At 51.3% G+C, this 17,893-nt stretch overlaps 1 protein-coding gene across 1 annotated transcript in view; it reads left to right on the top strand.

Moving 5' to 3' along the window:
* The first annotated feature begins 484 nt into the window (after window positions 1–484).
* LOC125727997 (uncharacterized) overlaps window positions 485–17,893 on the top strand; it is a 107,750-nt gene continuing 90,341 nt past the window's right edge. The window contains exon 1 of the mRNA XM_049005019.1: window positions 485–3,252. Within this exon, the coding sequence (XP_048860976.1) occupies window positions 919–3,252 (2,334 nt within the window). The 5' untranslated portion in view covers window positions 485–918. The remainder of the gene's footprint in view (window positions 3,253–17,893) is intronic.

The raw sequence follows: 17,893 nt of genomic DNA, 5'->3' as shown, positions 1-17,893 counted from the left end.
CAGACCGCTGGCAATCCAGTCCAGGATAAGTTTTTGAAAGTTGTTTGGGATAAACATATAGCATATAGGTGATATAATCCTGATGATGTTTACAGAGGACCCGCCATCCTGGTCATGGAGTAATTAGAGGATGGATGGATTGGTGTTCACAGGGTAATGTCGTCAGAAATGGTTCATCTGAGTAAGAATTTGAAAGATGGATGGATTGAACAGGCTCGGAATATTAAAGATGATCTATCTTATAGCACATGTGGAATTGCTGTCAGACTGCAGCGTCACGCAGTGACATGATCTATATAAATGTTTTTAGTGCACCAAGTTCAAATTAATTTGCGCAGGCTCTAACAAATCGGAGCAATAACGATTAATGATATTTGGTAGGTATTGCAACATGGGACACTGAAGAAACAAATGAAAGCGGTCTTATAAGAGCTGTTTCTAGCTGGGGGGGGGGGGGGGGGAGTTGCATTGTGGGTCTGTGAAACTGATCCAGCGGAGTGGAGATGGCGCTGCGTACAGTGTGAGCGGCTCGGCAGGCAAAGTTTGGAGAAGCGGCGGAGTTCGGCGGAGTACAGGAGCGCCGCGCTGTAACACGGGCTCATCTTTTTCTTCGCGATATTAATATTTCCACATGGCTCTGCAGAAAAATCCGAGGTGGTGATGCATCATTTTTTGCAGGGGGTTTAGTAAAGGCGAATAGCGAGTTCGGAAGACTTTTTACCGCAAAAGTGCGTGTGCTTCAGGACTTTGTATCTCAGCGGGGGTTTCGTGCCGTTTTACACCGGGGCGAGTAAATGAGATACGCGGAGCTGCAGGGCTGTATTACGGGATTTCATGACCGAGGCGGGCTTAGTTTCGCTATCATGAATTATCAACGGGGAGGTCAAGTCGAAAACTGATTTAAAAAAAAAAAAAGTCATGAACGACCCCCGCGATAAGGACTTGACAGCAGTTCCGAGGAAGCGCCGCCTCATGGCTGCAGTGTTACCCGGGGAAGAGAGCGCATTGCCCGGCGATGGACCCAGACTGGACCGAAACGGGATAGGACTGATTTACTGCTTCGTTTGTGGGAATGGTGTGACAGCCGGCAAAGAACTGAAATTACAAGTCAGGCACCGGAGAGATAAGGATCCGTTTTTCCCGTTTCTGCAGCATCAGGAACCGGCCCCGGGGGCGGCCGAGGTGACCGCGGACGGATGCGTGCTGGTCTGCGCCGTGTGTCATTGCTTTCTCGGCGAGCAGTGGAACTCTTTCGAAAGGTCCCGTACGCCGCTGGAGAAGCGCATGTACTGGCTGAAGAGGCCGTACCAGTGCGACTCCAGAAGGGTGCCCCAGGACTGGGACGCGGCTTACGACCTGGAGCGGAGGGTCAGCACGGGTAGCCGGCACTGCGACGCCACCGACTCGGACTTCTCGACCTTCTCCGACAACGACAACGCGTCCGACCGGGAGCTGGATTTTATCTGCAGAGCCGGCGCCAGCAAGGAAAAAAGTTTTCGGCTGTCTGGGTACAGAGACGGCGCTGGGAAAAACTGCGGCGTCAGTGTGAAAAACAGCCCCGATTCTCAGCGGCTGGTCCGCTGCACTGCGCAGGATTCCCTGAATTCAGATGGCACTTTGTCGCCGAGGGGCTCCGCTCAGATGATCAATCATGCGTCTCTGTCTGCCGCCTCTCTGGTTTCCCCCCACGACCGCCAGCCCCTGCGCCGCTACAACACCCCGCCCGCAGACGCCACCATGCAAGACAACGGGATCATTATACGCAACAAGCACTGGATGCCAGAGGGGATTGCCAAACATCTGGATCTGCTCCAGCAGGCTGCTGACGGCTCTAGGTATCTGCTGGGTCGCAAGAATCACATGGCGGCCGATGCTGTGGATGCATGCTCACCTGCTGGTGTCGCGCGCAAGAAGAGCGAGGATGGGGGTCACAGCAGCAGCGATTCAGACAGCGACGAGATAAACATTACGAGTGAGGACGACCTGGATGTTTTCGACGTCGGTAGCAGGACAGAGAGCGGAGGGGCCCGGAGTAGATGCCCAGGCACACAGAGGAGCCCCGCTACCAAGGCGCGGGGTGGCAGCGGCGCAGTGGAGGAATGCGTGTGTTACATTTGTGGTAGCAGGCTGTCCCAGTCTGGCCAGTTCAGGGTATACGTGCAGAAGCAGGAGAGGGCTGTGGACGAACCCTTTTTCCCTTTCCTGTGGCTGCATAACGCTCCCCCTGGAGCGGCACCCTTAAGTCCCGGTGGGGGAACTCTTGTGTGTGCCACCTGCCACTCCTCCCTCATGCAGCAGTGGCAGGGCTTCGAGCTGGCCAGCGTGCCTGTGCTGCAGCGTCTTTACGTCGTTCCGCTGAACGCGTCGGCCGTGGGCACGTCGCCTCACTCCGGCGGCAGCCAGGGGGCGCCGGAGCTCTCCTCGGAGGCCTGCTTCCTGTGTGGCCGGGAATGCGGCTCGGACATGCGGGTGGCCTGCGTCCAGGCGGGGGTGGGCAAAGCACGTGGCACCATGCACTTCCCCTTCATCGGCCTGCTGCCCCGCCCACCGAATGCCGAGGGGGTGCAGGACGGCCAGGTGCACTGTTGCGCTCTGTGCCACAGCATCCTGGAGGATCTGTGGACGGCGTACCGACTCTGCCTCAGCGAGGAGCTCATCACCTCCGTCGGGCCCTTTCTCGGGAGGTACCACCAGGTGACCAGCAGGGACCCCCCCCGGAGTGGGCCCCGGACGGGCCTCGCCTGCGTGTGCTACCTCTGCGGTGCCGAGCTGGACGCTGGCGGAGAGTTCCAGTTGAGCGTAAACCCACCGGGGCGCCGTGGCGAGCGCGAGCCGTTCTTCCCCTTCCTCACGGTGCAGCCTCCGGCACCGCACGCCAAGCCCGTCGACCCCACGGGCCTGGTGTCCACCTGCGCCCTCTGCTACCACGACCTGCGTGCCCAGTGGGCTGTCCACGAGGGCCGCCTCGGCCAGCCCGCCAGCAGCCCCTGGTCCAGGCAGTACAGTTGCGACACCTTCGTCTGCTTCTTCTGCCGGCAGGAGAGGAGGCGTTGCCTGGGCCTGAGGGAGGTGCAGGTGGCACGGCTGCCCGTCTTCCTGTACGCACCCCGGGGTGGACGCACTCTGGTGGTGGATGATGGGAAGAAGCTGATGATTGGTTCCTGTGTGGATTGTAAAGCGATGGTGTTGGCGGGGCAGGCGGTGAGCCAGAACTCGCTATTGGGAAACTCCTCACCTCTGGGCAAGCACAAGGTAACCATGTCTCTGGTTTAGTCCTAAGCTGTGCGTCTCAGCAGTGCGTCGCTTCCACTGCGTCATGTGACCTGTATCTCGCTCCAGCCCACTGGATCGTACACTAGAATGAGTTTGACTGTTGTGAGAATTAGCCTGTTTGCTAATTATTATTAATGTCTTAATGTTCGTTCATACCAAATGTTCTGGCTGTTTGGAAAGCGCCCTCATAGACATCAGCCCTGGTGGGCTTTCTGGGTTTTTCTCACTGTCTCTCCCGTAACATGAAGCAAAGAGCCATGGCAGAGAAACTTATAAACATTCAGCTCTGGTTTTTCTGGGCGGCACGATAACAATGTCACATCCACGGCAAGCTCAGATCTGGTTGTGTTGCTAATGGACGTGAGTGTGTGTTTGCGTGAGCGGGTTCTACACTGCCTGTCGGGAGTGTCCTCTTACGGTTGCGGCCGACCGGTCTGGGGGCTTGTCCAGCTGTTTCGGGACACTGATGTCATTTAACTCGAAGCTCTGTGAAATGTCCTGTATAAACTGGGTGAGTTTGCCAGCATGAGCTGACAGAACTCCCTTCGGGCAGCTTTATGTAAGTACAGTAAAGTTCAGGGGTCAGAGGTCAGAGAGGGCAGTGATGCTAGTGGTGGCAATGGGGGTGTGGCAGATAACCCAAAAGCTCAGAAATCATTGACATTGACAAGATCCTCCTGTTTGCTCAACTTCTCATCACCGATCTATATTTCTGTAGGTCTCCACAGCTGGATAGGGGTCCAGCAACATCTGACACAGATATAAGATCTGATGGAGCTTCTGTGAAGCAGGCAGGCAGTTGTGACGGACAGTTGTGACAGACAGTTGTGACAGTCTGGTTTTACGTTGCTTATGTTGTGTCCAGCTTGCTGGTTGTCATTCCCAGTGTGTCCAGAGGGTCACTGACCAGTCCTGAAATAGAACCGCCTGACCAAAGCTGACTGGGGCTTCGGGGAAAACGTCTGAAAGAGTCAGACCCCAGTGACCTGGAGGGTATCTGGAGGAGCACTGGGAGGCATGAGGACACTGGGGCCCACTGGTGCGGGGATGACTTTATGGCTCTGGAAGGACTTGGGACAGGCAGGGGCCGGGGGCTGGGGGGGGGGCGGGTGGGGGCTGGGAAACAGGTGCTGTGTCCTTCTGTGACACGCGATCTGCCTGGGGTCACGGCTGTCACTGCGCTCGTGTCATGAGAAATCCCACATATGTTTCCTCCACTTCCTGCCTTAGATTTGCTGCAACAGCGGGTTGAAATGAAAGAGAGAGTGTGGGAGGGAGAGAGAGAGAGAGAGAGAGAGAGAGAGTCAGTTTATCTTAATTCTGGAGGTGTTTCCTCAGTCTATGTCCTGCAGGTCTACACTTAATCCTTCATATGTTATGCAGGACTGAACAGAACTGTGTGCTGACTTTGCCGTGTGCCCCCAGACAGTATGCTAATGTAAACACCCACCCCCCTCCCCATGGCAAAACAAAGGCAAGGTGTTTCCCCATTCAGTCTAAACAGGTCATTACACGTGAGCATCCACATGAAACCGGATCTGATGCAGCGCTGCATGGCAGGCAGACGTTTTATATATAGCGGGCGACGCACTTTTTGGTCCTAATTACGCGTCCGGGGAGAGGGGCCAAACTGCAGGCCGCGTAATTAACCTCCTGACATGGCGTCCTGGTTGGCCTCCCAGTGCCGGAAACGCGGCTCAGTGCCGCCGCTTGCCCTGCATGTGAGTTCTGGGGGTCACCTGCGCTCCGGTGTCCTTTGTGTGAACTCGGTTGTCAGGGCTGCTTAGGCGGCCCAGGCAAGTTCTGTTAGTAAATCTGGGAGCAAAGCGGCAGTGAGCTGGAAACAGGTCGGGTCAAATCACACACACTCCTGTGTAATGATGTTGGTGCGGACACAAGTGGAAGCGTACAAAACAAAATCATTTATTCATTATACAACCATTGCGTAGCATTCCGGAGAGAATCCTTAGCTAAGTTCTCCACATCGTTATTCTTTAGCTAACCCCTCAGATTAGGCGCTGCTTCCCATTTGGACGTTGTCGTAAAGTATTTATTTTCTTGTTTATTATTTGACTTTTTTTGTACGGTTGAGGTCTTGTAGAATTATCTGCCTGAAGCTGCATCTCAGTCGAGCAACAGGTGTGAGTGTTTTATCAGGCCTTGATTCAGGCTCAGCTACACCTGCTACAGCAGGTTCTCTGCCCCGGGAGGCAAGAGCTTCGATCGCTGTTCTGACCCGGACCCCGGTTCATGGGAATTGCAGAAGATGCACTGTGGGGTGGTGCAGTGCGTATGCTTGAGAGTTAGGTGTGCTGCTCTGGGTGTAAGCGTGTAAGTGTGGAAGATGCTGGGAGGCGGGGGGGGGGGGGTGTTTCTCTGAAATTGGTCCGTAATTGTGAAATGTCGTGCGGTTAGGGGCAGTGTGTTATACGTTGTACGTGACAAGGATGAGATAATGGTTATTTAGATGTTAATGTTTGTGTGTGTGTGGACAAGATTTTAATGTTCGTAAAAACTGTTTCATTTAAGTCGGTTCCTTTTAAGTGTGGAGGGAAAATCATTAGTGACAGACAGACTTGCAATTCTTAAGGCAGCCCAGATATACAGGGGGTGATATGAAACACTTTGGAGAAAAAAAGCTGCTGGAGCCTTATTCTGTTTGACTGAAGATTGGGATGATGTTCTCTGGAAAAGCGTTCTTTTTCAATTTGCCTTTATATGTGGGATTATTTTATTTTTGTGGTGAAAATACATCTAAAATAAAATGATGTGGCCTCTTAGCAAAATCTCCCAAGATATGAAGTTTGTGGGTCATAGAGACTGGCTCAGCAATGCCCCTGCTGGGGTGGGGGGGGGAATTTGTGGCAGCCTTCTTGGAGCTGCTTGGAGTATTTGGGGAATGAGGGGAGTTATCGGGGGGGAGGGGGGGGAACTGTGAGTCACTCTGCCTTGTCTCCACTTCACTTCTCCATCTCGGAGTCGATGTTCAGTCTTGCAGGAGCTCCTTCTCGAAGGCCTCTGAGTCTTTCACTAAGGGATATCTGTAGGCATTCTGAGGGTATTATCTGATATATGTGTCTGTCCGGATTCCCGCTGTGCCCTCCAGGCTCCACGTATCGTTGGGTAAGTGGTCCGCTAGATCTGGAAGGTCTACCCGGGTGTGGGGGTGAGCCTGTGCAGCCCTGAGGCCGGTGCTGCCCCAGAACAGCTCGCTGAATGGCTGAATATGACGGAGGGCATGTGGGTATGGGGACGCCGGGTTGTGATTGGCCGTGTCCTCTCCCCAGTCCTGCTAGGCCTGCCTGGTAGAACGCACTGGTGGGTGGCCCAGAGCGTACCTCTGCCCCCCATTCTGTGTGGTACTCTGTGAGCTCCTTTTCAAATCTAATACAGATGCTGCAGTTTTAATGCACGCTCGATGCCAAAAACTTCCACAAGACGTCCAAGCTATTAGGCTCTGATGTCATTTCCTGTGCGCCCCGAGGAAACAGGCTGGTAAGTGAAGCCATTTCACATTGGATTTTGGTTTGGTGCAGCTCAAGACTCCTACAGACCGAGTCAGCTGGTATCATACATTGATATTTATGAGATACGTGTTTGGAATAAAATGACCAAATAAGAATCCAGCATTTGAAAATGAGCACTCCTTAATTCATTCATACTTAAATCTGTAAAAAAAACTGTCTGGACCAGGCGGGGAAGAGGGTCACTGAAATTGATTGTGAAAAATGTCTGTGCTTGTTCAGCTTCTGGGGTGTTTTATTGAGTAGTCTGTTGGCTACTGGGAACTACTTTATACTATCAAATTAAATTTTAGCTGTAAAATACCTCGGTGTGGAAGTTCTGGCTTGAGGGACCTTGAAGGAACCCAGTGGAGGGATTGCATTCACATTTACTCTGGGTAATATGTAATTTACTATGTTATTGATTGGGACTACTAGTGCACTGGATAACATATGGCGTTTTTCCACTGGGATACTGAGCCGAGCCGCACTGCGAAGAGACGCTAGTTACACTGCGGATCCAGCTCACTCTGGTTTTCCACTGCAGAAGGGCGAGTTCGGCAAAGCCGGTGATGGGTTTGGAGAGCGACAGTGACGTAAAACCGAAGATACGCTTATTTACGGAGACGGCGCACATCGTGATTTACTATGTGCTAGTTTCTGTTAGTATGTCTGTGAGAATCATCGTGTTATTTAGTATCTAACGCTAGATGGATTAGCATTCCTTTGTGTCAATATGCATAACAAGTGCATTTGTTCAGCAGTTCTGAATTACTTTTTCAATACCAGGCTGGGAATTCTCAAATTCGGAGTTATCAAGACTTAATTAATACATCACGGTGTGCTTTACTACTAATAATGAATAATATATAAAATATGCCTTTTTTTTCAGATAATCAGATAATCTATGCATATTGACGCTGTGCATCTCAACCAATCAGAGGATTATGACGCAAACAGCTCATTTGGCCATTAATCACTGCCAAGTCAGTGTGGGTACGGGTCGGGGACGGCTCACATAACTTATAATGGAAATCCGTCTCTTTGCAGTTCGACTCGGGAACTTGGTTCTTGATGGCAGTGGAAAAGCACCAATAGACCCTAAGGTATCACGGACTCCTAATCTCATTATGTCATGACGAATGGATTTGCCAGCTGCCTTCAGGGAGACAGGTGGTTATGTAACAGCGCGCTTCAGTGTCATTTCTGTCTTGCTTCGTGATTTTTGATGCAGTGACAACAATGCACCAATTCTCGACTTTTAGCCGACTCGTCCCTTGGCCCGACTCCGAGGGATGAGGGTTTCCTCCTCCGTCAGGTCTGCTTTGGCTCTGTGAAGCAGACTGGATCTCCCTTATTTTATGTGACAGCTTTCAGCGGGATGGGCTATATGGCAATAATGAAAAACCTGTAAGTGGAAAGAAAAACACTCAGGAAGAATTAATCTCCGCCCAACGTTCTCTTTCCATCTGAAACATGGCCCAGGTTGAAAAGACATGTAATCCATACACATCCAAAAGGAGCATTAAGCCTGGGCAATGCTCAAGTATCGGGATAGTTTCGAAAAAAAATAACAACAAAAAACAGCCCTTGTTTGAGCAAATGTTGCTTCATGTTGAAGAATGCCATTCAGAGAAAAGAGTTAATGGATGATTTTGGTGTGGTTTCATCAGCTGACTGGCTGCACTGCTAGTTTTCATGTTCTTGGTCCAAGTTTCATGCCTTTGGGAATGAGATCAGTCATGTTTTTATAATTCACTGCGTTTTTCTAGGAAGTTTCTGCAATGCAACTTTATATGAAGTTTATACAGGGAATTGAGGGGAAGTTCTAAACGCCGAAAAGTCTCAGATAGTCAAGCCTCGAGATGGAAGGTATTTAGGAATAGCTACTGAAAACACGTTTGTTAAAGAAATGCAAGTTGGCAACATTAGTGCATTGTGAAGTAGGTCATTCAAAATCAGTCTTTGTAATCCATCCATCCATCCATTTTCCAAACCGCTTATCCTACTGGGTCGTGGGGAGTCCGGAGCCTATTCCGGAAGCAGTGGGCACGAGGCAGGGAATAACCCAGGATGGGGGGCCAGCCCATCGCAGGGCACACTCACACACCATGCACTCACACATTAATTCCTATGGGCAATTTAATAACTCCAGTTAGCCTCAGCATGTTTTTGGACTGTGGGGGGAAACCGGAGAACCCGGAGGAAACCGCACGACATGGGGAGAACATGCAAACTCCACACACATGTAACCTAGGCGGAGACTCGAACCCGGGTCCCAGAGGTGTGAGGCACCACCATGCCACGCCCAGTCTTCGTAATGTTTACCCAAAATGATGGCTATTAATATCAGTTTGTGTCAAGAGGTAAGGGGAAAGTGGGAGAGGATTTCAGGTGGTTGTGCACGATGGGGCATTGCTGGTTTGAGATGGCCGAGCATCCTGGCTTCACTGAACCCCAGGAGGTGTAGCTTATGGGAGTTTTACTTACACAAAAATCTTCTGAGGGCAGAACGAAAAATGATTGGTTCAGAGAGATAACCAATCAGATTGTAGAGGAGGTGGGTCCAATCGACTAGAGGAGGCAGGACCCACCATTAAGATGTCTTTGTCCCACCTCGTTTACAATCTGATTGGTTATCTCTCTGAACCAGTCGTTTTTGTGTAAGTAATACTCCCACAAGCATGTAATTTCAGCAGGGATCATCTATGGCTCGTACCAGAGATGAGGAGAAATAGGTTGAGCCACCACTCCACATTTCGAATTATGGCTAGTCTTGGGGCACTATCTAATGTTTCATACCATCATACTGTCCAGACATGCTTCAGTAAACAACACTTTGTTTACAGTATTTTCAAAAGCAGCGCTATTCCGGGTGTTTGAAATTTTGAAATCGTGGTAATAAAATTTGTCGAGCATCGGGGGCAGGGTTTGTCAGGATCTCCAAAATACATATACCATATTACTGTAATCTTGTCCAATCCTGCTTACTGCTGTGTCAACCGAGGCAGAGAAGCCGGAAGCTTTGCATCTCCCACAATGAAACAGCGATGTGGAGGCGGCCGGTGCTGTGTGGTGCCGAAGAGGAAAACCAGAGTCGTGGAGAAACCCTGTGGTGGTAACTGGCCCATTAATTGCTCCTCAGCCCAGATCGTGCTGGGGCAGCTGGGAACGATTTGGTCATCGATTTGACTTGCCGGTTGGTTGGGCAATTTCACTAGCGATATTTACGCATGAGTCACGGGATAGTGGTTACGTTAATGCCTTTTTCATTTAGCCTAACGGCTTTTGAGTGGATGGAGTGGCTCAGAGAACAGATCATCAGCAGTTACTCAGGCTGATATGAGGCTTGTTTTTTGGAAAGGTCTGTGCAGAGCGCCTGTTATTATGGCGTGATCTCAGACAAAAAGAAGCCATTGTTCTGTGCTGGGGCGAAAGGGCACAAGCACAGGAGGCTGGTAACTGCTGTGAGCCTGGCCAAGGACCATGTCCATCCCAAGGTAGAAAGCCAGGGCAGTGGGCCCTCTGTAGGTCACTTTGTGTGTTACAGTCTTCTCAAATCCTTAAATTTATAGTTTGTTGTATTTAGGACATGATACATAATTATAGCCACTGCTGCTCTCAGTTAATTTTGGCGAATCGCATCCTGCCCCATACTGCCCCTGGTGGCCCCGGATTTGCTTGACTGGGTGAGGTTTGCCTGGACTGGTTCTTTATGGGGGCCTCGCTGAAGACAGTCCTCACCCTGCCAACCCAACACCCAGCTGAGCATGTAAAGCTTTAGCCTGAAAGCCTTCTTCAGGGGGTGCCTACCCCCCCCCCCCCCCCCCCCCCCCCGCCCAGCCATTTTCTATTAAATAAAAACTGAGGGATTGAGGTGCCGGTTAATGACAGAACCTAAGCAAACCAACAATGCAGATTGTCTGCTGACACAATGGTGAATGTCGTCTGTTCCTGCTTTATCTGAGGATCCACCCGGCAATAAGGACCAGGTCAGATTCTAATGGCAGTACAGCTGCAACAGCTGCTTATTTTCCTGTCCCTCATACTTGTGAAAGGAATAGGGCTGTGTGATAAGGGGAGGAGGGGCTTTTTCCTGCCCCCCCCACCCCGGCTTCCCCTCACAAACATAGTTGAGCTGAGAGGCCCGAGCTTACAGAGAATAAACGAGTCTAAATCCTACTGTGGTTTATGGGGAATTTTTCTCTTTGCAAATCATTCTGTATCATCGATGGGCTTTTTTCAGTCACGAAAGAGGTCTAGTAGAGCGGCTCAGAGGTCTCTATCGTGAAAGAGGGTCGACAAAAGAAACAGAGCAGGAACATTTAGAGGGAGTCAGGGATCTAGGCGGCCTTGAAGGATACGCTGCAGAGGAATCTCATAACTGATTGGCCGCTGGCGATTTTGTAGTCAGAGAGGGTGGGCAGCAGATCAGCCCCTGATGCCTCGCTGCGCACTAATGGGGGTGAAGATGTTCCACTCCTCTCATTCTCATTACCACCAGACAGAGCCAATGGATTTCCATTGTAGGTGGCATGCCAGCTCAGTGGGGGGCGCCGTTGCCACTATTTGCGTGTGTAGATCTTGCATGGTCCATTTCTGTTATGCAAGTTTCCTCCTGTAGTCCAAAAACATGTAATTGGACAAGTAAGTCAAAAAGTGTATTTGTCCTGCTATGGACTGCTGTACTGTCCCCACTGTCCAGGTCTGTGGACACATTAGCAGCTTATGGGACAAGCAAGAACAGATGAGTATTATTGTTTGTCGGTTTCATTCTTAAGTTGCGTGCTTTTAGTGACCATCTAGCTGTAGAAATACGTAGGAAATTATGTTTGGATAGCGTCTCACCATATATTTTGTAAATATAGGTTATAGACTCATTTAGGAGATGTTTCAGTACTGAAATTTAATACTGAAAACCACTGCTTGAAGGGTCTTGGATTTAATCAAGGAATTCATAATGTTAGTCTATGGATGTGGACGTAGAAATTATAGGTGGGCCGGCAAAAGCCCTGTGTTGTATGCTGTCATTGTGTAAAAGCCTTTAGTGGTTATTCACCATCTTTTTTGGATGCTTCCAAGAGGTGGAACTAGATTGACAGCAGAGCAGAATGACCCAGAATGATGTTTTGTCTGTGTTTATGTATCTCGTTTATCTCATTGTCTGCTCATTCCGATGCGCAGGGCCACCACCCTGGTGAGGCCAGCATCAGCACAGCCGCTGTATTCCCTGCATGAGCTGCACGGCCTCCCCTGGCGAGTGGACCCACAGACTCGGAGGCACGGCCAAGCAATCTGGTTTACGTCTTGTGTAATTGTGACTCAGTGCCTTGTTTCCCTCTTTGTCTCACTGTGTTTGCGGTAAAAACACTTTTTGACCAAAAATCCTGTGGTGACTGAGTCCGTCCGTTGACGCTGCAGGGAGACCTGGCACAGAAAACCTAAAAGTCCCTTAAATGTAGCTTGAATCCTCTTGATGTCTGTGAGGCTTGATGGCAAATCTTTCTCCTGGGGTTTCTGTGCCAAATGACCCGGTGTACGAGGAAGCAGAGCAGCCTAGGGAAGTCCGACGTCCACTGAGCGGCTCGATCTCGAGTGTCGCGGCGCGTGATGCGCTCACGGTGCGTCGGAGAGCCAGCAGGTGTGCGTCTCAGGCCCGACTTGGCTGAGCGGCATTTGCGGTGGCAGCGGAGCCGCGGGCTGTTCACTTCCTGAGAGGGGAAATTACTCCTTTTCCTCCTACTTGGCATTTTTGCTTTCATAGGTTGTGTAGATTAAGGGAGGATAAGAATTTTCACCGTGATTTCCTGTTTAGCTATAAGAGGCGTCACAGAATGGCGCTGTTGGGGAGAAGTGTTTCCATGTGGCTGGGCCCGTCCTGCATCTGGCCCCCCGCACATGTGCTGACGACGCTAACTGGGCCCAGTTCTCAGCTCTGTACCCTCAGTCGGAGATATGCCACAGGGACAGCTGGCTGTTCCTAAATGGAGGGGACCTGGGGGTGGGGGAAGGTGGGGGGATTAAACCAAAATAACAAGAGGGTGGGTTAATTATAACCTCCCTCAACACTGTCTAGTAGGTGGGCCGTTCCGTGTGTTGCCAGGGAAGCTGGGGAGTTTGCTGAGGGCGTGATGCAATCTTGTTCTCCAGATGGCCATTTCGGAGAGTAAGGGCGGACCCTGGCCTGTACAGACAGGCCCCAGCTTGACCCGCGATGGGCTGCGGCCAGCCTGGGCCTGGTCCAGGTGTTTCATGCACAGCGTCTGGTGGAGGTGCCATGTGCATCTGGTCTGGAATGAACCCCAAGTAGCAGTTTCCAAATACCCAGGGGGCAGCGGTCGGCCCTTTTTAGCCCCCACCCCCAAGCCTGTGTTAAATTATTTGATTAGACAAATTTTACACCAAAGAAACTGGCTGAAGTCTACACTCCAGCAGATAAGATGGGCCGTCTCAGAATACTGTTTACTTTGTCGAGGTGATGCACTATTTATGCTTGATAGGAATTTTTGAAAGTCTTTCATTAGTATGGCCTAGTTTTACACTCTTATTTTTATGCCCACGCTGTCATGCCTAAACTTGGGGGTGTCACATGGCGATCAGAGCTCATGACTGCTGGTGCTGACTGCGGGGGAGCCGTGACCTTCTCACCCGGGGCTGCTCGAGCCTAACGGACTTCTCCTGCCCCCCCCACGCGCGGCCTTCACAGGTGGAAGCCATCGCTTTGTGACAATTTGACGCCAGGAACAGGAGCCCAAGATGGCAGACGGTGTGCCTGTAGCAGAAGCGCTCCATTGAGAGGGCTCTGATTGGACTGCTGGGCTTTTCTCGCTAAGGTCCATTTGTAAAACGCAGTGAGCCGCGGCAGTAGGTCGTCGTGAAGCTAATGGACGTGGCACGCAGATCGGCGCGGTATTAACCTCGAGAAATTAGCATTGTTTTCATTTCTGTCCCCTGCTCTGTGTGTGGCGCCCTGCTAAAAGATTTCAAGGACAGGATTTGAATGATTTTCCATGTTACTGTACACAACGCAATCCTGCCATTTGCGTTAGATCCAAGATGGACGTTATATCAACATTACGGCGCCTTCGTTTCCAGTGCCAAATTTGCTCTTGCAGTTGCCATATGTCAGTGTGTGCTGTTTACCTTTGGGATTTGGGGTTTAGATTTAAAACTACTCACTGGAGCACAGGATGAAGTAGACACCCCCCCCAACCCCTCTCCCCCTCCCCCCCCCCCATCATGAATATGGAGCTGCTTCACTTTTCTGTGTATTTAATCAACAGGCAGCGAATCTTCATGGGAGGTGTACACACTATGGAACAGGGGGTCTCCAACTGTTTGTCCCTGAGGGGGAACAAAAACCCAAGGTCCACTGCATCCTAAAAAAAACACATCCCTTGATGAAAAAAATCACCATCTGAGGGAGAGGAGGGGGGCACGATTAAATTTAATGGCACACGATGGGTTGTGCGCTCCAGATTCAAATGTGTTTCGGTTTAGATGAGGCCCAGAGTCCGGCAGTTGGTGATCACCCATATAGAACAGTCCATTATATCACCCTTCGACCTTGGTGATGTCATCACACATGTGTGGAGGCATAAATACCAACAGAGCCAGCGAAGTCTACAGAGTACAAATAACCAGGAGGCACACACTGGATCCCAGGCACACGCACTGTACAAGCTGGTTGTGATGTCGGTCTGTAATGTCACATGGTGGTGAGATACCACCCAGGCTTGGATAATGGCTCCTGCGATTGGTGACTTCCAAAGTCCGGCTGTAAATTTTGGCCTCGGACTGCTCTGTTTCAAACCAGAACCGGGCCTTCGTCTTGTGGACATGCCCGTGATTGTGAAATGTGCCTTTTGCTGTGTTTACACTGTAAAACTGGCCAGAAGCCTGGCAGTAGGGCCAAACAGGAATGAGGGCTGAGTGACAGGGGGACAGGGATGCTGAGAGGGCAGGATGCTGTTTACCCGAGAGGCACGGCGGTGTACGGGGAGGAGCAGGAATGCGAGTGTGCAATCTCACCACGGGCGTCCCCCGGGGGTGCAGCGGAGTTGATCGGTAGGGGAGGCCTGGCCGGAGCTGCTGCCAGGGTGGTTCTGGGCTGGCGGAAGGTCGCTGTGGGCGAATCGAGGGAGTCCCATGTGCTGCGCAGCTGGCCAGCCAGTGACCGCAGTGACAGCAGCAAAGAGGCTTTTGTGCCAGGAAACGTGGCAGCTCTCTGCAGGGGACTGGCCTGGTGGCCGGTTAGCTTCTTGTTGGGATGCCAGGACCAGCTGGTCCGTGGGCTTCGGTTCTGACTTTCAGAACAATGACACATAACTCAGCAGTATCATGCAGCTGGAGGACTAACAGGGTGTAGCTATACAACCCCCCCCCCACAAGTGTTGATACTTAAGAACCAAATTATGAGGCCCACTGGATGACAGCTGTGAAATGTGTTGATTTCCAAAACACTTTTCTATGGGAGTACAGCCACCCCCCCCCCCCCAATCTCCTCCCCCTAAAAATAATGCAGTTAAATGGACCACTAAGATTTGACCTTTTTATTTTTTTTTTGCGTTGCTGGCTGCTGTAAAAATAGCGACCTGGTGTGAGTCGAGGCCCAGGGCTTCTCTTTCTTTCCGTGAGGAATTAGCGCGCCCCCCCCGCTGCCAGGCCCCTTTTGGCCGGCGGGGGCCAGCGGCGGCTCCAGGCAGGCGAGCGGGCGGGCGGCCGCGCCACATGGAAACTTGATCACCCGCGGCTCAACAGATTGTTTGATTTATTTTAAAGCTGAGCAGATGGCTGCGACAGGAGTTTGTTTAAGTTCGGCGCGGAGCCGGGCTCTCCGCCAGCGCCCGCCAAGCCCGGCTGCCAGAAGAATGTTCAGTGACTCCGGTCGCTTACCCAGTCACCCCGGTCCCCCCTCTCGCCCCCCCCCGCCCGTCCCGACTCCCCGTTGCCCCGTGCACCCAAAGCACAAACACAAGCCCACACACATGCCCCTCCCCCTCTTCTGCCCACATCCTCATCATATCTTCGGATACTTTACTCCCCTTTCTCCTCTTTTGTTTATAACCCTCTAGTCGACCAATCGCGGGGTCCCTTCTGGGTCACATGTCTGCTGCCGTTCGTCGTCTTGGCGGAGAGCGGGTCGGCCGCGTGACGGAGCTGTCCTCTTGCACAAGCTCGCGAGCAACAGGTGGCCGAGGGCTGCACCCAAGATGCCAGACCTACCGAGAAGGTGGCTGTGGAGTGGGTGGGGTCTAATGGAGTCCGCTGTGACGGACACCTCGATGGACCTTATAAGGATTTAAAGAGTGCTGCAAACCGTACCGACAGGCGAATAAAGGATCGTCCCAGGAGACGGATCAATGGGAACGTCTGGTTCTCCTTCCAGACTCTCACACACGCTCGCTTAGTTTATCCCCGAGCTTGAGAAACTTTGTTTTTCTTGCTCTTCGCTTGTTTATTGAATTCTTGCTCGATGCGCTTGGTAAAAGCTGTTTGCACATGCCGGGTTTTTCCCCCCGGCCCGGCCCGGCCCGGCCCGGCCCGGCCCGGCGAGCTCGCCCGCTCTCGGTGTGGCACAGCCTCACGGCAGGCAGAAGCTGCTGTGCTCTTTCGACCCAGACTACTCAACGATCCCTGGTTAGCCTGAGGTGGGGCTTTGAACAACTGGCTCTTAATGGGAAGTAACATCCTGCCTTTGCGCGTTAGGGATGCCTCGGTCACTGACGCACATCGTACACACTTTGATATCTGCTGTCAAGTAGCGGCCAAACCTTCCTGTTCAGGGATAGGCTGCACTTGCTGCAGTGGAATAACGCAAGACTGCAGCATGTCAGGATGCTAATCTCATGGTCAGAGAAAACGCAGTCTATGGCCGAATGCAGTCACTGTCATTCCCATGTGTTCAGAAGTCTTCTCTCTGTCCCATTGACATCTCCTCCAGGTGCCAGCTCCCAACCACATGTTTCGAGAAGATCTGAAGGTCATGTGATCAGCTCGCGCTGTAATCGGTGCGTGATAGTATCCACAGTGCATTGGAAACGATGGGGTTGGATATCTTCAACAGATCTGTGAAAAGGTTTACTAGAATTTGCTAAAAGATGGAGAAATTGCCATCATTTAACCCTTTCTGTTGCTTGCATTCATTCATGCTGTAGGAATACTTTAACCTCTCTAGCAGATGTTGCGATGAGAGCGATAGCTGAAATATCTGTGTCTCCTGCGAAGATGCAGAAGTTTCCTGACTTGTGTAATTAGCTCTGGGAGAAACAAGCATTTAGCATGACACTCATTCCAGTCCTGACCTTAGCAATATTTCTAATTAGTGATCTAAGGAAACTAATGAATGCTGGGGACTTGACACAGATTGCTTCCATTTGTCTCTTTAAGGGAGTGTGATTTCCCCAGTGCGTTTGATGTGTCGTGGTCTGATCTTGGGCCTGCTGTCATGCATCATTTTATCATAAGCTCGTAGCTGGACAGAAGGAGCCACTCCTTAGTAGAAGGGAGGAAGGAAGATGAGGTGAACGTGGTCGTGTCCCTTGTTGGGGAAACCAGCCATGATTTAGGCTACACGTGTTTTTAATACCTTTTTCCTTCGCTTTGACCGCCGGCATTCCCAAGTGGATGGAGGTACTTAGGAAAGCCGATGGGAGAACAAGCCTCGTTCCAGAGGAGACCGGGGGCTTTCAGCAGGAAACCCTTCAGCAGCCAGTGTGTTTAACAAGAAGACAGCAGGGCTTTGTGCAAAACGGAGTGTCACCTGCTTGGCTTTTTGTGTTTAAATTCCAAATGGAAGGTACTGTGGACATGCCATGGCCATTACTGTGTACCTCTCCAGTGGAGGCACCATCGGATAATAGGGAGGGGGCCTGGAGAGACGGGGGTCCTGTAAGGTAGAGCAGCAAACGTTTCCAGGCCTTGAGGTTTCAACAAGGTGCAGGCAAGCTGTCGGCCATGACAGTGTCATGGGCGGCGTGTGTGATCTTCTCATCTGGTGACCAGTGGGAGATAGCATGTACGCTAACTCGTGCTTTCAACTGCTTTTGTTTAGCCTTCTCCCCCCCACCCCCCAACTGTGAAGGAGTCCCGGCTCTGCATATGTCTCTGCAAATGTC

Source organism: Brienomyrus brachyistius, unplaced genomic scaffold (genome assembly GCF_023856365.1).
Source record: "Brienomyrus brachyistius isolate T26 unplaced genomic scaffold, BBRACH_0.4 scaffold142, whole genome shotgun sequence".
NCBI classification, from domain to species: Eukaryota; Metazoa; Chordata; class Actinopteri; order Osteoglossiformes; family Mormyridae; genus Brienomyrus; species Brienomyrus brachyistius.
Note: the sequence above shows the minus strand (reverse complement) of the source record. Positions and strands in the feature narration are given on the sequence as shown.